Below are 22307 nucleotides of genomic sequence, written 5' to 3'. Positions count from 1 at the left end.
GTTTAGGTAAACATGCGTGGTAAGCGTTTGGTTCGCCTCGAATAAGGCAGTTCCATGCAAACTCCGCAATCTCCAACACCCAGATCTATCCAAATCTGTACTCGTAACCCCTCTTTTCAAATGAACCATCCAAAAGGGCAAAAAGACAACACAACAATTTCTGACTGCAGAGTGCGGAACACAAGGATACCTCGCCAACAATGATCACACAAATCCTCAGCACAACTCCCTACCCCTTCCCACACACGCCCTCCCTCCACCCCAGCACCACCGCGCTCGTCCTCATAGACATGCAACGTGACTTTTTGCATCCAGGTGGCTACCTTGCCTCCTCCGGCTACTCAATCACGCGCTTCAGCGATTTAATCCCGCGCTTGGCCTCGCTCCTATCCACCTTCCGGAAAGCGGGCTTCCATGTGGTGCATACGCGCGAAGGACACGAAGGTCATCTAGCGACGGTGAGCAGCAGAGAGGCGCATAGGAGTGCGATCAATGGGGCGCAGATTGGCAGTCGAGGGCCACTAGGGCGACTGTTGGTTAGAGGGGAGGAGGGGCATGATATTATAGCCGAGTTGAAGCCGGTAGAGGGGGAGTTGGTGATTGACAAGCCTGGTCGTGGTGCTTTTGTGCACACCGAGTTGGATCTTGCGCTTAGGGCAAAAGGCGTGAAGAACCTGGTGGTCTGTGGCGTCACGGCAGATGCATGTGTAAGTAGTACAGTGAGGGAGGCGAGCGACAGGGGATATGACGTCTTGGTCGTCGAAGATGGGGTCGAGAGTGTTAGTGACGAGCTGAAAAAGTGGAGTCTGGAGAGTATCAGGGTAGAGGGTGGGCTGTTTGGGGTAACGGGGACATGCAAGGCCGTTGAAGGAGCAGTGGCAAGCTGGGTGGGGAACTCGACGCAAGATAGCACGGCAACTGAATGAAGACGAAACGAAACATCACATCTCGCGATATGGTGTGCATTGAACTTGTTTGCATTGACTTTGACTAGCCAAGATGAAGACGGAAGCTTCATATATTGATCATTCCCATACCACCATGAACTTAACGCCGTAGAGACTAATAGCCGTGACCAGATCATATCCATAAACAATGTGTGACGAGAAATTTAACCACCGAAACCGTAGAGGGTACGGCCCTGGCGCTTGAGAGCGTAGACAACGTCGAGCGAGGTGACAGTCTTGCGCTTGGCGTGCTCAGTGTATGTGACGGCATCACGAATGACGCTCTCGAGGAAGGTCTTGAGGACACCACGGGTCTCTTCGTAGATCACTAAGGGTATGTTAGAGAAAGGTCGGTGAGAAGGGGATGCAGGGGATGCTTACTAGCAGAAATACGCTTGACACCACCACGACGAGCAAGACGACGGATGGCGGGCTTGGTGATACCCTGGATGTTGTCACGAAGAATCTTTCGGTGACGCTTGGCACCGCCCTTGCCGAGGCCCTTGCCACCTTTGCCGCCTGAGGAAAGATGTTAGCATACTGTATATCGAGAGTGTGTGTAGGTGGTGATAGGCGCGGATGGGTTGGGTAAGAGGCGCGGCGCAATAGTGGGGCGACGCGTTGAGCCTCAACACCAAGCGCGCCTCATAACCAGACGCAGGCAGCGATGCAACACCAACGATGCAACGCGCACCAAAGGCGATGAGGGCAGCGATGACAAGGGAAGTGTCAATGTACTTACGTCCAGTCATGTTGATAGAAGTTTGGTTGGATAGAGGGTGATGGGTTGTGGTTGTAGACGCAAATGGGGCGGGGTTGGTGGATGGAGATGGGAAAAGCTGGGGGGGATGCGAAAAAGGAGGAAGAAGAGGAGTGCAGCGAGCGTGGGCGGGCTGGTTATATAGACGAGGGACGGGCGCGGCGGCTGCCTCGAGATCACACACGCAAAAGGCGGCCGCGCTAAACCGGGTTGGGAGGGGACATGGAAGCAAAAAGCGACTGAGTTGCCGCCCTCACAATTTGCGACCAAAATCAAAAGACCTGGAAAGCAGCACTTCGAATTGCGCCCTGACCTGGCAGGCGCGCCCGCCTCCTAGTTGCGACTGCTGGCTGGGGGCGCGGGGTCCGTGCGCCAACTTCATTCTCAACGCGTCCACCTTACTCCTCCAACACCCCGCTGCTGCATCGCGTCTGCGCCCCGCCAGAGACTACTGCAGTGCCTGAAAATCATACATGACGTTCCTGGACACGATATATCCCTTGTATCTTGGTTCTATGCACCGCTTACAGCCTCCAGAAATGGCAAACGATGACTTGCACAACACGCCCTCTCTCGGATCTGCGCCTTCACCCAAACCCAACTACGCGCAGCCAGTGTGACGTACTAGTGTGGCTCGACTGACTTTTGTACCGAACTACTCTTCACTGTTCCAATGAGAGAGACGATTAAGAAACAGTGCATTTGAACATCACATCACTCAATGCAACTTCACGTGGTTCAAAAGTACACTGATTCAAGACAAAAGGACTCATTTCACATTCTAGCCATTCTACCAGTCTGCTAAATCAACAAACGAAAACACTGTCACAGTCTGTCCATCAAAATCAACGCGTCACGTCCATTCTGTGATACCAGTCCATCCCCTTGACTATTTTACTTTGTCTCGTCGCCAGTCTTGTCGGCAGCCGCCTCATCGTACACAGGGGGGGCATCGTATGCTGGAAGCTCAGCAAACTCCTCCTTCTCGCCCTGCTCTTCCTTCTTCAGGCCCTCTTCCACATCACCATCTTCAAAGTCCTCGACATCCTCCTCACGCAGAGCAATAGCCTGGTACCTCTGGCCACGGAACTTGGCAACCGTCATGGCAATCAGACATCCTAGCGCCATGCCAACCAGGTATGTCAGGGTACCAGCGAAGACGCCAATGAGAATAGGAACAAAGATAGTGAAGAAAGCACGACGAGCAAACATGGCAATGCGGTGGTGGTGTGCGTGGTGGTGTTGGCCCTCACCGTGGGGCTTGCCGGGGTGGAAGCGGTGTGGCGGCTTGCCCTCAATCGTCTCATGTTCCATGGGGTTGTGGGGGCGCATGCGCATGTGGCACCCGGGCTTGGGCTTGCCCATGTGCTTAAGCTGTTCAAGGCGGTCGGCCATGATGCCCTTCCACTTGCAGTACATAGGCCATTGATTGCATTCCTGCTCCGAAGGCCCAGCCCTGCTAGGCTCAGCCTTGTTAAACGACGCAATCATAAGACGGCCCTCGGCATTCTTCAGCATGTTGATTTGTAGCACAGGAGGATCCACAGGCATGTCTTCAACCGATGTAATCTTAAGGGTCATCGGAAGAAGCTCAGTACCCTCTTCCGAAATGGTCTCGGCGCCGTTGAAGTCAAACTCAAAGCCTGTAATACGTAGACGCAGGCCGTCGTCCGAAGAAGGGTCCATTTGGGTAAGATGATATGTCGCAAAGGCCATGCCAACCGAAGGAGGAAAGATTTGTGCGCTGTCAAGATTGAGAATCTCATCCTGGGGTCCGACGTCAAAGTCGAGGCGCTGGTCAAAGGTTAGTATGCCACGTTTTGACGTCTAGGTTGCACAACGTACGAATGTGTTGCCTGCACCCTCCTTCCACTTGAGTGAATCACCGTCCAGGGTTGCGAGAGCGCATCCCGGGCATTCAAGCGCAACAGATCGCTGCAAGGGGTTAACTGCAAACGCTTCCAAGGCGTGGCCTTCGTCCAAGTCCATGGTTGACGGGATGAGGATGGCGCTGGCGGCCAGCGCCAAGTTCGCAAAGACGCCCAGTTTGCTAGGAGACATTGTAAGGATTGATTGATGATAAGATTCAAATGACAAGAGAGTGAAAGATGGTGCAGAATTGAAGGTAATAAGGAGTTCGGGGTCAGAAGATGGCAGTGCTTCAGATGGCGCAACCTTAGGACAATCCGCCGCGTCATCGTCACGTGCGACACCAATGGACCCTGACCACCTCTTGTCAGAGTGTCGCACCCTTCGTGAAACACCTGATGAAGCAGCCAGCGAAACACCTATCAATGTGCCTGAACATGCCAATATATTTAAAGCAGGACCTCTTACTATAGCCTCTTTTGCGCAATTTGCACGCCTTGAAGAGCTATACGTGGGGCAGTTTTGCTACGCCGTCTTGTTTTCGGACGTTCCACGGCGAATGGGTGGCCTTTGTGCCCAGTCCAGCCCAGCGCCACACGCTCTCCCCAACCCGATACGCTAGCGGAAGCGGGGATCATCGCATCTCGGAGCGGTACATGTGGCAAATGCACAACACCAGAAGCAAGCAAGCCACTGCTTTTTTGTACTCGTTGATATCGAGATCCGCTCAACAGCTTGCACATGTAACCCATTCAAGCACAGCCCATTCCATCTCTCGACTTTTGAACATCCGCAGCTCTCCGGTCATGATCCTCGTGTAGCCTCATCTCGTGGCGCGGTGTACAACCGCACCGGCAATGCACCCACGCCAATCGGTACAATGTCCTGTGAAGCTGACACCCGTATCTCTGCCGTCGAACAATATTCGACCTCATCCTCCGGCCCACATATAGATAGTCAGCTCAGATTCTCTCAAATCTTATTAAACGCATCCGTCGGACCGACGTGCGAACCAAACTGCCGTTCAAAACTGCAAAACCTGCCAAGCTAATGCTGGCTATTAACAGACTTGCCGCCGCATTATTATTATCCCATTGAAACGCCCCTCTCCAGAAACATTTACTTGTGGTGGGGTGGGGGGGTTTGGGGAGTAGGTTACAATCATTGTTTTTTTTCCCTTCATGCCCATGAGACTGTTTCTGCTTGATTAGGCGAATAACGCAACACACACAAGCCATGTGTCTTTTGCACATCGGTGGTTCCGGAGATTTACACAACCTTGTTGTTTGGTTGCGAGTAAAGTATAAAAATTCTTTTCGACAGTTATGCGGTGGCGATGTTTGTTCCGTCAAACGGAGTGTTTCGGCGATATGGGGGGGGGGGGCCGTCGGGATGCAATGACCTGGTTGTCGGGGCTTGTTGGCAAGGAGACTTTGGATAGAGTAGCGATAGAGGAAGGTGAGGTGTGTAGGAGTTTAACAATGTGGTATTTATGCAGGTACGCATCTACTTTCGAGGATTTGTCCATGTACTTGTATGATAAGTACGCAACTAAACCCGATAACCTCTTGTTACTTGGGAAAAAAAAGTACCGTATGATTCCTATTCAAGTCTTTTTGATCGACACTGCGCATTCTGGCACTATCAATTCTGTGATTTAAACCCATCAAATACAATTCAGCGGGGGGATGGAAACCCCCATAGGTACATTTACTCTACGAATCCACTACACATTGATTCGATTCATGCTATCTCATAGAAACCCAATATCATACACATACACATTCAAACTCGCCCCAACAAACACACCATGGTATCTTTCGCTCGTAAAAAAAAAACGACAACAACAAAAGCCGCTTCAACCAGAAAATGAAAGATAAAAAAATATCATAAAAGAGGGTGATTGAACCACACAAGCACTCCCCTCCATGCTATGCCAACCTCGCAATGCAAAAAAAAGAAATCACACCATCGTCATCATCGTAAATCTGTCTCTTCCTCGCCCTTGGTTTTTCCACTACCCTCTCACATTCTACTAACCTGCACCGGCACCCCAGGATGCATATTAAGCATATAGTGCGGTCCAGGCATGGTGCCGCCCCCATACATAGAGCGACTCCCATTCCTCTGATGCTGAGCGCCTGCCACCTCCGCACTACCATACGGCGGCGGATACGGCGGCGGGGGCTGATTTCCAAAGCCAGCGGCGCTAGGAATACTCCTGCAGTCGTCCATTTTAGCGAGCATGATAGCGTCGTCGTTTGAGCCGCGGTTGAGGGCGCGCGCATGGGCGGAGCCGCGTCTGTGAATGCAGGTGTGCATGAGGATCAGGAACATGAAGATGCCGAGGGAGAGGGCGGTGTAGACGAGGATGATGGAGCGGGTTTGCGAAGAGAGGTGCAGGCCCAGGCCGCCGGTTAGGACGAGCAGGGCGAAGGAGGTGGAGGCGAGCGGGGTGTGGAGGCTGCGGAGGCGGGCGTTGATGTGGTTGAGGGCGGGGAGGAGCGACATTAAGAGTAAGGGGAGGATGGCGACCAAGGCGAAGATTTGGTGGGGGGTGTTGAAGGCTTTGGACTGGTGGTGGGTTAGTATGCTTGTGTATTACGACGTTTCGAATAATCACATAGGGGAGAGACTTACGCGGTTGTATTGTCCGCTGACGACCCCGCCCAGAACAAAGCTGACAATCAGGAAAACCAGGATGATTGCGCTGAACATCACATGGATCTTGATGTTCTTGAATACCGCTACAGCAATCAGGTTCAATGGCCAGAGGATGAAAAGTGCAAGGCAGCCCATGATGGCGTGAGCAAGGTTCGCCCGGTCGTGATCGCGGGTCATTTCTCCTTGCATCTCGACGCCGTTTCGTGCGTTGCTCTTTGCGGGCACGCCTCCAGGGCCGTTGGCAGCGCGCAGGTTCATGGTGAAGGAGCCATAGCCAAAATGCCGCGCGAGGTTTGCTGATGGCGAGTTTGACATGAGATTATCGCCGTTACCGAACGCGTAAATCATGGGTTGAGACTCTGCCTCCGTGTCCATGTAGTCGCGGCAGTTGCCGCAGCGTACCTTTAAGATGAGCATTGAGTCGTTAACAGTGGTACCGGGTAGGATCGAGAGGTCAATTGAAGAGTTGAAAGTAGGTTCGGCGCCTGAGGAGCCGATGCGTGGGGAGACAGTGACGTCTGGTTTGAGGTTAGTACCGCTTGTTTTATTCTCTGGGACTAAAAGTCGGAGGATCGAGACAGATGAAGAGAAAACGTACTGTTGCCCTTGCTGTTGGGATACATGATGAACATCAGACTCCCTTGCATCTTGGGGCCAAACCCAACGCCGACCCACGAATACGCCGGGCTGGCGAAGTAGATGAAGACATCGTCCGAGTCGTCTGCAATGTTGACTGAAAACTGGGTTTCTGTGCGGTCAAAGTAAAAAGTAGATGCTGCAGTGATGTTGGAAGTTGTGCCTTGCGCCGTTACAATTGGCAAGAAGACTATACAAACATGTTAGTAAACCCGTTGGTATGTTTCAATATGTCATCCCATTCCTCTAGTATGACATTATACACATCGACTAGAGCAGAGACTAAAGACTTACATGCTAGCAGCGCAAATACCACACCCATCATCTCTCGTCGCGAACCCATCATAGCGCCCGCTACCCAGAGCAACGTGCGACAAAAAAAGATATACTTCTCTCAAGAACCAAGGGCGTGCGTGCGCAAAAGATATGGCCTCTGGAAAAGAAAAGTCGAGTGATGCCAGGAACCAGGTAGGGAGGCAAGAAGGACGTAGTTGGCGCACGAAAGAGCTGAGAATCAAGACCAAAAACCAGAAAAGAAGGAACAAAAATCAAGATAATATCCCCGACAGAAGCAAGTGGTGGAGAACGAAATGAGGAGGTCCAGCCCAAAACAAGAACTAGGCTTCGTATTGATGGAAAAAAGCAAAAAAGATTCGACTCGTGCGAAAGACTTCGGCTTCGCTTTCGCTCCGTCCGTACGGCGTCTGCAATAGAAAGGAGGATAAGAGGGTGAACGAGGAATGACGACGTCGTCGTTGTTGTTGTTGTTGTTGTTGGCGTGTGATGTAAACTTTTGAAAAAAAATATGGTAGTAAATATCTCTTCAATCAAGCCATCACCAACTCAATATCAAAGTTCAGAAAAGGAAAAGAGGCAGAGGAGACGGGTGGCGGGATCCACGAATAACCTTATACAAAGGGGGGGGGGGCGCGTAACAAGAGCGAGAGAGGGGAAGGAAACATATGTACGCAAGGTACCACAACATTCCTACTTTACACACACACATACCCAACCCAAACCGGGACAAAACTTCATCTTCCGAAGCCCACATGGCCCGGCGGCGGGGGGGAGGGGGCCAACAACACCACCCATCACACACACACACACACGCTTTCCTCGCACCCTGAAACGTGGGTCCAGAGGCCAGTCGCAATGCACGCATAGCCAACGAATGCAGTGTAGAGGTGAACAAGAAAAGAACCCCCCAGTCTAGTCAGCATGCCTGCAGGGTGTCAAACGATGGGCGAGGGGGGCGTTTACAGCCTTGTATTGGGTGGGTGGGCGGATAAGTCGGGGTGGTAGGTGGTGAGGGCGGGCGCTTAAGGGTAAGTGGGGAACGGGTAAGTAGGCAGATTACGCTGGGCATTGGCTGTAATGTGTTGCGTATGTGCGTGCTGCATGTGTGCCTCGGGACTTTTTTCTCGTAAAAACAAAGTGGGCAATGCAGTACCATGTTGCTGCTGCTGCTGCTGCTACTGCTTTGTTGCTGTGGTGCGAAGCGCCCGTGGGATGGGGATGAAGCAAGGGGGCGCGGCTTCATGCGACTGGCTGGTTAGTTGCCTTTGGGGGCCTGGGTGTTGGGGAAGAGACAGGACAGGACAAGACAATGATACGCGCGTATATTTTTAGCAGCACCCGACGGCGGCATGGTGATGCATGGACTGCGACGACGAATAGAGGTTGCAGTGGCCGCGAGTGGAATACTAGCTACTCGGGCTGATGGCTTTGCGACAGACAAGCCACGGCCATTCTGTTCAATGAACTTGTGGTCTGATCGTGCGCGCCAGCCCCTTGCCGCTCGCTGCATCCAGCACTGCCACTGCCCCTCCACCGAAAAAGCAAGCCGCCCGCTATACAGCCTGATTGACCCCCACATCCCACCGTATTGGCAATCATGGCCTTCTATTCATAGTACCTTCACACAGCACTGCACACAACTTTACACACGTGCTAATGCCAACAAGTCGTGAATTCGTTCAAAGCAGAAATAGAATTATGTACCTCCGTACCCGATTCATTCATCCATGCTCATAAACCCTAGTGCCCCGCGCCAGAATTGAAACCCCATCGTCATCGGCATCATCGTCCCAAAGAAAACACGAAACCTCTCTTCCTTCTCCACCCCGGGTATGCTCGTCATAATCATCAAGTCATTAGTCCATACAGGCTATATCCTCGTTGCAGACTGTAGAAATCTTGTAAGTCGTTCCGCGTCACAGTGAGACTTTTCCCACCAAAGCGTGCTGGAGCGTCCAGGTCCTGTGTCGGCAACCCAGAGACATTGCAACAACGCCTTGATCGAGTGAGCAGTCCACTCGCCGACACAAGTGGACTGCATTGTCGTGGACCCAAATACTGGCTTAAGACTAGTAGTCTTCAACCCGCAGATCCGGCAAGCAAAGAAAATCATGCAAATAACTGCTCTCACACCCGCCCTCTAGTGGTATCGGCTGCGGCGGCTGTCAAAGTGTAGATCAGTTTCGTAGTACCGCTCGTCGTAGCCCGATGTCGGCCTAGAGCTGTGGATGGATTTGCGCTCAATTTCAATCTCCCGGATGCGGCTCTTGCGCTTGCGGCGGATTTCATCCGAGAGCTCTACCAGGTGCAGCACGTCCTCCTGTGTAGCGTTAGCAACCTGCCATCTCTTCGACTTGTTCCATAACTTACGTATCTGAGATACTCCATCACGTAGAAGAAGTCATCTGTTTCCTCGCATGCGTAGCCCATCGAGTCGATGGCCTCCCTGATGACCAAATCTTTGGTGATTTCGGTCCACATGTCCTTCTTGCGTTGCTTGACGGCGCCCTGGTTATCACAGTCAGTGTTTTGATCATAGCCGATACAAGAATTTAAATGACGTACATGCTGGTGGTTAAGGTTGATGTCAATGTCAAGCTCCTCAAAGGCGCTCCTTCCGCGTCCACGGCTGTGGCTTCTAGACGTGTGTTAGCAGTTGTGTGTGTGGTATCCAGACGGCATACATACTCTCTGCGGTTGATCTCAATCTCGAGGGTCTCGTTTACTGGTGGGGGAGGAGATGGAGGCGCCGGTGGGGGAGGAGGTGTTGGGGAGCGTGCTCTGACGACACCTACAAAACAGTCAGTACCAAACCTGGATCTTGCAAGTGCACAACTTACCGTGGTCAATGTGCCTGTGGTGGGTGATGATCTCCTGAATGATGGGAGGGCGAATTTCTGGTTCTGGAGCTGGCGGTGGAGGTGGGGGAGGCGGAGATGGAGAAGGCGAAGGGGTAGGAGCACGCTCTTCCTTGCGTCTGATGATGATCTCGTCTCTTATGACTTCGCGGTTGTTCTGAGGCGGGGATTCTGCGCGGGGGCGACGGATGACAAACTCCTCGCGCTCGCGAGCAACCAGCTCGCCGCGGTTGCGTGCTGGAGGTGGAAGACTCCTTTCGCGGCCTCGGATTGTCAAGGAACTCCGTTCTCTGCTGGTGTCCCTACCATCACGGCTGAATTCTCGGCGGTTTGCACGAATCTCAAAGTTGCCGTCTTTTTCCTGGAAGCGGATAGAGCCTCGCTCAGCAGACACGTCGCGGCCATGGCGACTGATCTCGCTGCGAGAAGCGCGGATGTCGATGTCGTCGCTAGTGCGGCCTCGGAAACGCACTTCGTCATCATCCACCTGACGTGGGGCAGGTCGGCTGACGGATCGGACCGGGGGCCCATCACCACGGCGGAAGACGATGTCATCACGCTCGGGGGGACCGCGCGACTGCTCGCGGCGTCGGATTGTGATGTCGTCGCGCTCAACCTCGCGCACTGACGAGGCTGGTGGTGGGGGACGGCTGCGAGTCGAGCGTACGTCATCGTCAAAACCACGAGCACTGCGGGGTCCAGACCTAGAGAAGCTGTCGTCGTCACGGCCTCGCATTACCAGCGGACCAGCGGTTGGGCGATTGTAGTCTTCGCGCAAGAAGTCAGGCATGCTGCGGCGGGGGTCAGCGCCTACACCACTGCGGCGCAACTCGAAGTCGAGCTCGTCATAGTTGCGGTCACTGCGGTTGCCGTTGCGGTAGAAGTCGCGCTCTCGCTCTTCATAGAGCTCTGCGGTGGGATAGCGTCGCGACATTGCGCCGGTGAGCAGCAAGCAAGCGACTTCAGGGGAGGGATGTAGAGGGGGGGGGGGCGGTAAGTAGTCGAAGTAATAACAGTGGTGTGGTGGTGAGTGGTGAGTGTGGCTATGGCGCGGGGTGGTGAGCCACTCTCTCTGTCTCTCTCTTTCTCAGGCGCGACTGAGTGCGGATGAGCTGGGAAAAGGAGACGGGGGCGGGTGGGAAGAAAAGAAGAGGGCGGGCAAGGTAATGAAGAATAGGCTGTGCCGTGGCCTGACGTTATCGAGAAGACGGGCCCAGTTGGAGTGCGTGGTGGGCATGCATGTAGTGGGGTGGGTAACAAGACCAAGGTCGGGCGCGCGCTCAAAATGCCCATGACGTAACCTCCACGCTACGCCAAACCACCCTCCCTGATCACCAGGATGCATCCTGCCCTTTGTGCCCAATCGCGGCGGCAGACGCTGCCCTTTTGGCCCAGCTCGCAGCAGCCCGCCCGCCATGTGCACTGCCGGCTGGAAGGGCCTCGCCGGCGAGCGTGAGGGTGAGCAGAAGAGATTTTGCGGCCGTGGTGTTGAGGCCACGCCGTGCTGTCTGAGACGGGGCCTGTCAGCTGTCGTCAGTCACGCTCAGCCCAGCCAGCACAGATGCGAACAAAGGCTGCCACCATTACCGCCAGCTCGAGTCGGTACCGCGCGTTCGCACTACACCGAACCAGCCATGTCCCACCCCTCCGGACACATGTCAGGCACCTGGAGCCGCTGCCCCCAGTCGCTACCTGATGTCGAACGACGGCCCCAGGAACACCACCTCGATCCAAACCCAGGCCCAACTTGAAGCGGCCCGATCGACACGCCCCAGGCCTCGACCGACCCTCTGTCCTCGCTCAATCCTCCGCCCGCTGAGATCTTCATGCCCAACTGCGAGCCTGCGACGGCATCTCCGCGTCGACCCGCATGTCCCGCGTCGAGCATTTCCTGGTCTCGACGTCAAGGGCCCAGCCGCAAGCACCTTCTCTACCATTCTACTGTAGACGTACGCATTCTACACCAAACCATATGCATGCTATTAATCCCTCGCTCATATTGCCCCGACCCAACTAACATGCTGACATGTGCACTTGGCTTTGCCCTGGCCCCTGTCCTGTCCGGCATTATATGCGGGATGACGTTATGCGGACACGACTTCCCCTCGGACTGCTGTTGCGCCGTCCAGGCTGGTTTTCAACAAGATACTTGCTTGTTATCCTGTCGACCGGAAGAGTCAGGTTTATCAGTATACTCTACTGTAATACAAACATACATAATTTCTATTGCTGCATGTGTCGGTCATGGCATCCAGGGTTCGGATGGCACGCGCAGGAAGTTTCTAGAGTACGACCCGCTTCCTGCAGCCAGAAATGCGTCTAGCGACAAGCGACCATCCCCATACCGTGTTGCGCCAAAGATGCAATCCAGGTGTTCGCACGACTGCCGTCTGCTAGTCTTTGCTAATCAACTCAGTAAAATACATATCAGCCCACTCATGCCGTGCTTCCAAACCTAGACCCCATCGTTGCTGACGCCAGAAATCTTTTGCACACAGCACTACAACCCACGTCTCATTACCTGCAATGCTCTACTATACACAACTGAGATGGCGTGGCCATACACAAACATTCGTTAATATGCTTGGCATGTACAGCTTACATCCTTTGGTCAATTCCGTAGACACCCGGATGTCTGTACCTGCTTGCCCTCCTAAGCAATATTCATCGTCCGAGAACGGTCTTCCGGGACCCGAGAACCTGAACGTTAAGTCATCTATGCTTCTATTAATTCCCTTTTCAACAGTCCCCAGTGTGTTCAAGTAGAAGACTATTCAAGTAAGAGATGTACAACTGGTTTCGGTATTAGAGCTTTCCAGTAGTCATCAAAGTGTACCAAACTCCGTTTTGCTTGTCCCTTCACACCGCTGGTCAACTCCCCTGCCATCACCATCTTGTTTATGACACTGATTTTGAAGTCTGATCTTAGGGCATACTTCTAATTTATGATGTTTGTGCCACAAGTTTCTCACAAATCAGCCACCCCGTGCTTCTTACAGCTATTGGATTCGCATGTCTCACATATCACGTGACGCATTCTGTTTGCTGCGACGACGCTGTGCCTTCCTAGTCTGCGGACGAGGTCATGGCAAACAACACTTCACAACTGAGTCTTAAATTCCAAGCCAGCGAGCGTGAGCATCATCAACCCCAAACAGCTTCAACTGCCGTGTATCGCCGTCTTGTTCAACGCAGTCCTTGGCTTGTCCATACAGCCAGACAGTTGCTAGACAAACATGGTACGCCGCTCTGGAAAAAGGTCAAATCGTGTCAGCCACTCGGGAAGTCGTAGCGCGGCTTCTCGCAGGGGTCCCAAAACAAATTCTGCCAATATCTATGCAAGCCTGGGCGAAATGGCAGGGAGTGGTGAGTTCGCTCTCTTTCAGACAACACCAAAAACGCATGCCAGTTGTTGTATTCCCGCTGCTTCTAACCCAAGAGTCGCCTCGATTTTCAGTATCCTAAAATCAGGAGAACACGTGCTGATCATATGTTAGAAGCGGAGATGGACTCTCACTCCCTCCCAGAGAGCTCTCTGCTCGACGAGAACATTCCCATATCTGGCACATCCCGTAACAGCAACGAGATTTACGAGTATTTTGAGCGCGCCAAGAGGCCAGTTATCGGTGGGGCATGGCTTCAGCAACCTGAGATTCCAAACTCTTCCGAAGTCCTACGTGACAAGTCCGGCTTCACCAACAGCGAATCACTGATCGAACTAAACGATCACGTTCGCCCACACAAGGTAGAGGGTGCATACGATGACATGGAAGATTACTTGAGAACCTTGTATGAGCTACTGCGCGAAGACACTATTCGTCCTCTCCGGGAGGCTATTGATGAGGTCCGCACCGACCCTTTCAAAGACGAAGCAGAGTATCAGAACCAAAGCATCGGCATCTATGAATCTGTCTACATCAAGTCGCTTGTACTATCCCCCAGAGGCTTGGCGACAAGAGTTGCATTCTCACTCGGACGGGCCAAGAAGCATGTCAGGTGGGTTGCAGTACGACCAGAGTGTATTCACAGCTAACATACTATAGATGGGGGCAGTCGAAGCGCCTCATCACTGGATCACTTGTCGCATTGTCTCCCACAGATGATGCCTTTAAGACACAGTGTGTTCTTGCCATTGTCGCAGCGCGTCCCATCAGTGCATTGGAACAAAACCCACCCACGATCGACTTGTTCTTTGCTCGACCCGAAGATCAAGAGATCGACCCTATGCGCAAATGGATCATGGTAGAGTCTAGAGCCAGCTTCTTCGAGGCAAACAGGCATACGCTATTGGCTTTGCAGCAACTGATGAGGGAGCCATTCATGCTATCAAAGTACCTTGTGTACGCCCAGAAGGAGGTTGACCCTCCTGCTTACATCCAGCACAACCCATATACAAATCTTAGCTCTCTTGTCAGCATGGAGGATGCTGAGGACTATGAGAATGTCAACGTGCTCCAGAATTGGCCTGCAGCGTCTTCTCATTTCCTTGACGAATCGCAGAGCAGAGCACTGAAGCGTATGCTCACAAGCGAGTTGGCTATCGTACAAGGCCCTCCCGGTACAGGAAAAACGTTCGTATCTGTTGTCGCTCTGCAAATCGCTCGCGATAATTTGCGCAAGAAAGACGCGCCTATCATCGTCACTGCGCAGACGAATCATGCTCTTGACCAACTATTACGACACACATCCGTATTCGAACCAAATTACATACGGCTAGGAGGAAGGAGCAAGGACAACGATATAAAGAAGCAGACACTTTTCGAAGTCAAATCAAGGACACCACAGCAAAAAGGGAGTGGCAGCAGTATCAAGAAGAAAGCGTCTGGCAAGATCAAAAGCTTGACAACCGAATGCCAGAAATTGCTCGCTCCTATTGAAGCCAACAAAGGGCCACTTGATCACAGTTTACTCTTAAAGTTTGAGCTGATTACTCAGAAGCAGGCAGAATCACTGGAGATGGACTCACAAGATGCCATAGGGATCTCGTCATCCAACCATCCAGGCATTCTGATAGAACAATGGCTTGGCAGATGTCTTGTGCCGTGCGACAGACCCACTCTCCCTGAGGATCTCGACTGGGACTATGAAGAAGAAGATTTTGAAGTCGAACAATTGCAGGAACTTGAGGCAGAAGCGGTAGCACAGGATGATGACGATATCGAAGCTCTTCGTGGACCTGTCATTGAAATCAGCGATAACTTCAAGGGTACTGGTACCTCTTTGAGTAATGCTGATATTCGGGACATCTTGCGCAAGAAGAATGATCTTTACACGATCCGTACGGCTGACCGAGGTGCGATCTATAACTTTTTCAAACGGGAAGTGAAGCGAATGATTGCAACAGAAATTCGCAAGATTGCAAAGACCTACCATGACAATGTTGTACAACACAAGATCGGAGTGTTCGAAGAGAACGCACGTATCCTGCGTGGTGCACGTATTATTGGATGCACAACTACAGGTCTCGCAAAGTACCGGGCTCTTCTATCTAGCCTTCATCCGCGCTTGTGTATTGTAGAAGAGGCAGCTGAGACTCTCGAAGCGCCTGTGACTGCAGCCTGCTTCCCTAGCCTCGAGCATCTAATCTTGGTTGGCGATCACCAGCAGCTGCGTCCTCATACTCAGGTACGGGCCTTTGAAGACGAGCCATACTTTTTAAACTTGTCGCTTTTCGAGCGCCTAGTTCGGAACAATATTGTGTTCGACACGTTGACGCGCCAGCGTCGCATGATACCAGAAATACGGCGTCTCTTATGCCCAATCTACGAAGACAAGCTTAAAGACCATCCAAATGTGGAAAACACTGACCATCGTCCACCGGTTGAAGGGATGGGCGGAAACAACAGTTTTTTCTTCTGTCACGAATGGCCAGAGGACCGTGACATCTACATGTCTTCATACAATGCACGGGAAGCGGCGATGGTGGTTCAATTTCTCGATTACTTGGTTCTCAACGGTGTTGATGCTACCAAGATCACAGTCCTGACATTCTACAATGGCCAAAGAAGACAAATAGCCCAACTTATAAGAATGAACCCAAACTTGGGAGTTTATCGAGGCATCCAAGTCGTCACTGTCGACAGCTACCAAGGCGAGGAGAATGATATTGTACTACTCTCCCTGGTTCGCTCCAACAAGAAGAATAACATCGGCTTTCTCAGCTCTGAGAATCGCGCATGCGTGGCGTTGTCTCGAGCAAAACGTGGGTTTTACATATTCGGGAATGCCGAGCTTCTGGCTAGTCAGAGTAGTATATGGGGCAGCGTGGTCGAAATCATGTTCAAGAACAAAAAGCCAAAGGTCAAGGCTGGCCAGGAGCGACGAGTGGGGTACCACCTCCCCCTTGTATGCAGCAACCACGGGCGTAAGGTGTGGTGTGAAGATCCTGGTGACTTTGAACTCATCAAGGGCGGTTGCGACGCCAAGTGCGATGGAGTATTGCCATGCGGACACCGTTGTCCGTACACATGCCACCCGTAGGTGTTATTTTTGCGATATCTTAAATATCCAGACTAACCTGTGCTAGCTTCGAGCACGACAGGATCAATTGTACACAAAAGTGTGCTAGGCGTGTAGAGAGATGTGGTCATCCCTGCGTTGGTACGTTTGAACTTTTTCCGAGCGTATGTAAGACGCCTTTACTAACGTTCGACAGCCGAGTGTTGTGATCCATGCAGGTGCCACATGTGCGAACGTCGAAGCGATGGTATCAAGCCTGTCTTGAAAGTGGGACCGAGAGGAGCTGCTTCCAGTAGCGGACCACGCTCCAACATACAGAACTTGAGCCTCGAAACCAAACTTGATGTTCCTAGAAGTTCTAATTATGGAATGGCTTTCTCGACCACACGCTCGGGAACGACCCAGCTGCCACAAGGTACCACGGAGCAATGGGATGCTTACGCACACGGCGGCGGTGTTGAAGAGGATGACATGAGATTCCGGGCGAAGATGAGGCAAGAAGAAGCTGAGTACCTTGAGCGTATTCAGGCATCTATCCCAAAGCCTATGCGGCCGTGTGTTGGCAACCGACTCATCTCAACTCCACCAGTTAAGGCAGAATGGCTTGAGATGGACACCGACTTGCTCATTGACCTTGATGCTGAGCCGCAGATTCAACCAGGCCAGAGTCAGCCGAGAAGCGATTATGCGAGTATTGCAGCACAGCATACCAGTCAAACTCCGTATACAAACCTGCTTGACTAAGGGAGGGGGCAGTTGTGACGAGGCAACCGGGGGTCTGGAATGTTTTCAAAGCCGCGGTGGAAGGACTATCGTGTTTCAATGTGTTTTACCATAAATTTCAAGTCTTTGAGCAGATTTCTCTCAGGTGGTTTGATGTAGATGGATGGATTACATTATTAAAGTTTCGTGTAGAGGCTCTATGCCTGGGTATCTAGCTCTATCCATGGACGTGTGTATCTCAGTTCCCCTTTACTGTAGGCTCAGCCACTCGTGTCAGCATCCATTTTAACCTCGAATATCTGTCCTGCCAATTTGGCAACATCACCGCCAAGCCCAGCGAGCGCGGCCTTGATGTCGTTGATTGTTTGGGGCGCCAGGCTGCCCTTGCGCGAGTAGAAGTCTATACCTGCAGGTGTAAATAGAGTCTTGGCAAAGTAGGTAACGACCCAGCTGTTGCCGGTGCCTTGTTCGTCGCCATAACCTAGTATCTCCCATTTGCTTGTCGCAATCACCAGCCATCCCTTGCCACGCCAGTTGTATCCCAGACTGGCGACGTCGCCTGCTCCTCCCTCTGCAACAGCTGGCGGTGCGGTGTTGGGCACATCAAAGGGCTTATCGACGCCATGCACCGTCTTGAGCGCATCCGAATTCAGACCCTGGTATGTGACCACATCATCAATCTGCGGCGGTGTGGTGGATGCAACAGGCGTGTATGTGATGCGGACGTTGCGGTTCTTCTTCCACATGGGTAGTGTGGAGTGCGTCACATTCCACGAGCCTGACAGCCACGACAACTGGGGCGGTGAGATTGAAGCGGAGGCTTCGGTTGCGGGGAGCGAAGACGGCGCGCGGAGGGTCACCATGGCGAGGACCGTACAATACAAATGGCTGGAGGTGGTGGTTGTTGTTGTGGTGGTGACGTGATGAAGTCGTCTTGGGGCAGCGGGCGATTGGACTGCGGAGGATGAGGACGCGTGGAAACTGGAGAATATTGTGGAGATGGAGGCTGAATAATATTGACGATCCGTTGCTGAGAGGTTGGTAGGACAACGATTGTTTTTCCCAGCCTACTCGTACGTGGCGGAGGCTCAGAGATCAGGCTAGATGAGGGACAGCTGAGATGGCCTGGCGCGATGCCATGATACAAGCTTCGCAGCTGTCCGTCGCTAGATCTACTACCTTGAATTAGAGTTATGATGCGGAACCCTAAGTATCAGTTGCAGTGTCCATCACGGCAACGGGGACAGGGTGACAGGGCGGAAGATCGACGGTACCGGGAGACAAGGTTGCCGAATGCACGAGTCACGGCACTCGGCACTGTAGCGCGCGCCACTCCAACAATAGATGGCTGCTGCTACTATCCTCCACATGTCTTTGACATCACTACCAGCCTTGCGCCGCGTAACCCTCTTGGATATTCAGCCTTTTTTTCTTCTTCTGAACGGCAATATTCCGCTTTCCAAGCTGAGAAAGCTGCATGTAGGAACATGCCAAAATTTTCAGTCACCAGTCAGTATGCAGCAGCGTTCGTTTCGGTGGCGTTTGAGCGTCAGCGCCCTTTCGAATGGCCCGGCGCTGACGACGCATGAAACCGCCTCGCACTCGCGGCCTTTGTAGGCTGTGCAGGCAACTTGGAGGGACCGAACGTCTTGTCAAAGGCTAGTGAGGCTCCACTAATGCATGTCTTTCTCTACGATTAGTGGAGGCTCCAACGGCGCCACTCTTTTTTCTCCTCGTACCCGAGTGCTCAGCTGTTTCCATAATTATTGCATGTGGCCTTGGGTGGCTGGGCTGAGACGAGCTACGTAACGCTGTAGTAGTCAACGTTGCCCCAGCTTTCTTTGACATATAACCCATTAACGCCTTTTTAACTTTCTTCTTTCAACGACATCTACATACAAGATTTTTGCACGGACAACGAATAGTCGGTTTGTTTGGTTCGGGCATTCACGACTTACGAATTTGCGATTGACAACGAACAACACAACGACCTACAACTATTTGAGCTGGGCTCTACGTAAGACTTGGAACACATTTGCACACAACAATCATCATGTTCTCAAGAAGCATATTACTGCAGGCCTCGGCCATGCTGTCCATGTTCTACACATCGGCTTCTGCCCAGAACGCCTGCAACAACTCGCCCGACCTATGCAGCCGGCCATATAACAACATCACCTTCCTCGGCGCACACGACTCACCCTTTCTCCGAAACGAAGAAACATCCTTTTCCACATCGGGAAACCAATACTACAACACCACTGTTCAGCTTGACGCTGGCGTACGGTTACTCAGCGCCCAACTCCACAAGTCCAACGACTCTGGCTTGGCACAATGGCATCTCTGCCACAGCAGCTGCGACCTGCTCGACGCCGGTACACTTGAAGACTGGCTCGGTGAGATCAAAACCTGGATGGACGCCAACCCAAACGACGTCGTAACCGTCCTCCTTGTAAACTCTGACAGCGCCTCCACCTCCGACCTAGGCACGATATTCAGCACTTCAGGCATCGACAAGCTCGCCTACACTCCACCCTCTACCTCTGTTCTCCCGCAAACCTGGCCTACCCTCGACGCCCTCATCGGCAACAACACACGCCTCATGACCTTTGTCGCCTCGCTCTCCGAAGGCGCCTCACCCCAATACCCCTACCTCATGGACGAATTCACCTTCATCTTCGAAAACGACTTTGAAAACGTCGACCCGTCCAACTACTCGTGCACCCCAAACCGCCCCACGGGCCTCGGCTCCCCCGACGCAGCAGCCCAGTCCGGCCGCATGTTCCTCCAAAACCACTTCCTGTACCAGAACCAAATCTTCGGCATCCAGTCGCCCAACGAGACGTACGCTAATGTTACGAATGGCGCGACGGGATTTGGGGCCATGGGCGTGGCCCTGGACGAGTGCACGGGTGTGTATGGCAAGCCTGCGAATTTCGTCCTTGTTGACTTTTTCAACATGGGCCCTGCGATTGATAATGTCGATCGTGCGAATGGCGTTGTCGGCTCGATTGTTGGCAGGAAGAGTGTGAGCGATGAGGCCTTGGTGCAGAGTACGGGATCCGGGGCTATGGAGAGGGGGAACCTGTTGGCGGTTGTGCTGGCAGTTGCTGTTGCTGTTGCGTTTGGGTCGTGATGATTTTTTTTTTTTTCGTTTTCCTGTTTTACGAGATTTTCAACTGCATGGCGATGGCGTTTATATCCTTGGATTTATCTCTGTCCAAGGTGACATCGAGTTTTAGGGGCGTTTGTTTGCTTTGTTTAGGCACTGTGCGATTTAGGTCTTGCGGATATATATAGTACATAGCTCTAGTTTGGATACCATGGCGATGAATCAAAGATGCTACGATTGTTCAACACCGTATCAAGTCTTTATTTCCTACACCGTAGAGTCGTGACTATCATCCAACATTCCCCCCTTCATTCATCAAACGGCGTAAACCTCTCAAGTACACCTTCCGCATCCCTCAACTCCCTCCCCAGCACATCCCGATGCCCCTCACTCCTCACCCTAATCTCACATTCAAACCGCTTCGGCCTGATATTAAAACCCTCTGTATAATCGAAAATATCATACCGCACACCCGGCTTAGGCACGATATCAAACGCCCAAAGTATCTTAGCCAAGGCAATAAAGAGACTGTTTTCCGCTAAATGGGCCCCGGGACAGATTCGCCGGCCCCAGCCAAACGACGAGTGGCCTGCTTTTGCAGGGTGCGGTTTCCCCGAAACATGTGTGGGGTTTTTTGCGCGCTGGGCGAGCGCCTCGTCGAGGAAACGGGTGGGGTCAAAGTGGTGGGGGTTAGGGTAATACTCTTCGTTCAAATTGATAGCCCACGAGTTGCCGATGACGGTTGTGCCGGACGGAATGTAGTGCCCGTTGTAGAAATCGTCTTCTGTGGAGGCGTGCGGTGTGCCGCCGAGGACTGCCACGGGACGCCAGCGTAGGACTTCCTTGACTAAAGCGCGGATGTAGGGGAGATGTGGTTCGTCTTCGAATGTTGGGGTGCGGCTGGGACCGATGACTTCATCTAGTTCCTTGTGGGCTGCGTGTAGGGTTTCAGGGTGTGTGATGAGAGCTAGAAAAGCAGTGCAGAGGGTCGAAGCTGTGGTGTCGGATCCAGCGCCGAACAGGGATGCTGGAATGTAGGAGAAGTCGCGGTCGGACAGTGGTATGTCTTCTTGCTTGCGAAGCTCTAAAAGTAGCTTGCACAGCGAGTCTGGGATGTCTTTGCCTTGGCTCTTTGCTTCAGCAAGATCAGAGCGCACAGTTTCGACTAATGCCATGTTTGCGGCTGCTTCTTCTCGCCCCCGGCTCTTTATATCTGCTTTCCAAGGTGCCAAGCCATCAGGAATGTGTTTCAAAATGGGAAACGACTCAACCAGGTATTTTCCAGGCACATTAAGCGATGCAGCGACGTGCATGAATTTGAAGCGTTGGTGGATGACGTGGGCGTTGAGTGAATCAATACGGTGCCCATATGCAACACAGAAGACGATGCTGGAAGTAAACCGCTCAAGCAACTTTTCCCAGCTCGCAGGGCTTTCTAATAATTGAGAGCATAGCCGTGATGCCTCTGCCGTTTGCACAGGTTTGTATAGCCTCAATGCTTTGGGTGTCAAGGCCTGGTGAAGTAGTTTCCTTCGCACACTCCATTCCTTGCCGTAAGGCTGGACCAGTATGCTTGCATTGTCCCACAGTATCTCGCCCATAGCCACCATGCGAGGACGAGACGAGTATTTGGCGCTTCGTTTCTCCATTAGCTCCACAGCAATGTCCGGATCCGATATGACGATTGTGGGTTTACGACCGATCCATATGGTAAATATCGGGCCGTAAACCTTCGACCATTCCTGGAACTGGATCCATGGCTTCGACTTGGGGAGTTGCAGCTTGTTGCCTAAGAATGGAAGAGGTGTTGGGCCTGGAGGCATCCGTAGCCATATCCATGCGTCATGGAGCAGCGCTACAAGAGGTACAGCGACTATGAGAGAAAACCATAGATAGGATGGTACGTGGGCGAGGGCGTCTAGTGCCATGTTAATCCAGTTGCACAGATAGCATGAAGACGCTGCTGCAGAATATTTATGAGC

The 22307-nt window shown here is 52.5% G+C and overlaps 12 protein-coding genes across 12 annotated transcripts; 4 read left to right on the top strand and 8 right to left on the bottom strand.

The window, feature by feature from the left end:
• Positions 1 to 200: 200 nt before the first annotated feature.
• COCVIDRAFT_109192 (hypothetical protein) lies at positions 201 to 926 on the top strand (the record flags this gene model as incomplete). Its single annotated transcript, XM_014697373.1, has 1 exon — positions 201 to 926. One exon carries the CDS (start codon positions 201 to 203, stop codon positions 924 to 926), a length of 726 nt encoding a protein of 241 aa, XP_014552859.1.
• A 185-nt stretch (positions 927 to 1111) lies between these two features.
• Positions 1112 to 1699, bottom strand: COCVIDRAFT_29861 (hypothetical protein; the record flags this gene model as incomplete). Its single annotated transcript, XM_014697372.1, has 3 exons — positions 1112 to 1275; positions 1329 to 1466; positions 1642 to 1699. 3 exons carry the CDS (start codon positions 1697 to 1699, stop codon positions 1112 to 1114), a joined length of 360 nt encoding a protein of 119 aa, XP_014552858.1.
• Positions 1700 to 1832: 133 nt separating this feature from the next.
• COCVIDRAFT_109272 (hypothetical protein) lies at positions 1833 to 2171 on the top strand (the record flags this gene model as incomplete). Its single annotated transcript, XM_014697371.1, has 1 exon — positions 1833 to 2171. A coding segment is annotated over one exon (339 nt), but the record flags the coding sequence as incomplete, so codon positions are not given.
• Positions 2172 to 2601: 430 nt separating this feature from the next.
• Positions 2602 to 3768, bottom strand: COCVIDRAFT_109248 (hypothetical protein; the record flags this gene model as incomplete). Its single annotated transcript, XM_014697370.1, has 2 exons — positions 2602 to 3501; positions 3553 to 3768. 2 exons carry the CDS (start codon positions 3766 to 3768, stop codon positions 2602 to 2604), a joined length of 1116 nt encoding a protein of 371 aa, XP_014552856.1.
• Positions 3769 to 5601: 1833 nt separating this feature from the next.
• Positions 5602 to 7222, bottom strand: COCVIDRAFT_41066 (iron reductase domain protein; the record flags this gene model as incomplete). The annotated part of the gene is made up of 4 exons (XM_014697369.1): positions 5602 to 6150; positions 6217 to 6758; positions 6839 to 7066; positions 7171 to 7222. 4 exons carry the CDS (start codon positions 7220 to 7222, stop codon positions 5602 to 5604), a joined length of 1371 nt encoding a protein of 456 aa, XP_014552855.1.
• A 1821-nt stretch (positions 7223 to 9043) lies between these two features.
• Positions 9044 to 9214, bottom strand: COCVIDRAFT_41065 (hypothetical protein; the record flags this gene model as incomplete). The annotated part of the gene is made up of 1 exon (XM_014697368.1): positions 9044 to 9214. The coding sequence occupies one exon, from the start codon at positions 9212 to 9214 to the stop codon at positions 9044 to 9046; it is 171 nt and encodes a 56-aa protein (XP_014552854.1).
• Positions 9215 to 9313: 99 nt separating this feature from the next.
• COCVIDRAFT_29858 (hypothetical protein) lies at positions 9314 to 10965 on the bottom strand (the record flags this gene model as incomplete). The annotated part of the gene is made up of 5 exons (XM_014697367.1): positions 9314 to 9493; positions 9544 to 9681; positions 9739 to 9811; positions 9862 to 9964; positions 10014 to 10965. 5 exons carry the CDS (start codon positions 10963 to 10965, stop codon positions 9314 to 9316), a joined length of 1446 nt encoding a protein of 481 aa, XP_014552853.1.
• Positions 10966 to 11564: 599 nt separating this feature from the next.
• On the bottom strand, positions 11565 to 11968 carry COCVIDRAFT_41063 (hypothetical protein; the record flags this gene model as incomplete). Its single annotated transcript, XM_014697366.1, has 2 exons — positions 11565 to 11777; positions 11819 to 11968. 2 exons carry the CDS (start codon positions 11966 to 11968, stop codon positions 11565 to 11567), a joined length of 363 nt encoding a protein of 120 aa, XP_014552852.1.
• Positions 11969 to 13267: 1299 nt separating this feature from the next.
• COCVIDRAFT_19177 (hypothetical protein) lies at positions 13268 to 17234 on the top strand (the record flags this gene model as incomplete). The annotated part of the gene is made up of 5 exons (XM_014697340.1): positions 13268 to 13397; positions 13529 to 14027; positions 14075 to 16507; positions 16558 to 16631; positions 16687 to 17234. 5 exons carry the CDS (start codon positions 13268 to 13270, stop codon positions 17232 to 17234), a joined length of 3684 nt encoding a protein of 1227 aa, XP_014552826.1.
• Positions 17235 to 17473: 239 nt separating this feature from the next.
• COCVIDRAFT_41061 (hypothetical protein) lies at positions 17474 to 18076 on the bottom strand (the record flags this gene model as incomplete). The annotated part of the gene is made up of 1 exon (XM_014697365.1): positions 17474 to 18076. One exon carries the CDS (start codon positions 18074 to 18076, stop codon positions 17474 to 17476), a length of 603 nt encoding a protein of 200 aa, XP_014552851.1.
• A 1190-nt stretch (positions 18077 to 19266) lies between these two features.
• On the top strand, positions 19267 to 20349 carry COCVIDRAFT_29855 (hypothetical protein; the record flags this gene model as incomplete). The annotated part of the gene is made up of 1 exon (XM_014697364.1): positions 19267 to 20349. One exon carries the CDS (start codon positions 19267 to 19269, stop codon positions 20347 to 20349), a length of 1083 nt encoding a protein of 360 aa, XP_014552850.1.
• A 284-nt stretch (positions 20350 to 20633) lies between these two features.
• COCVIDRAFT_29854 (hypothetical protein) lies at positions 20634 to 22253 on the bottom strand (the record flags this gene model as incomplete). The annotated part of the gene is made up of 1 exon (XM_014697363.1): positions 20634 to 22253. One exon carries the CDS (start codon positions 22251 to 22253, stop codon positions 20634 to 20636), a length of 1620 nt encoding a protein of 539 aa, XP_014552849.1.
• Between the last annotated feature and the right edge of the window lie 54 nt (positions 22254 to 22307).

The sequence above is a fragment of the Bipolaris victoriae genome (genome assembly GCF_000527765.1).
Source record: "Bipolaris victoriae FI3 unplaced genomic scaffold scaffold_100, whole genome shotgun sequence".
In the NCBI taxonomy this organism is placed as follows: Eukaryota; Fungi; Ascomycota; class Dothideomycetes; order Pleosporales; family Pleosporaceae; genus Bipolaris; species Bipolaris victoriae.
This window is presented reverse-complemented; position numbering and strand designations above follow the sequence as displayed.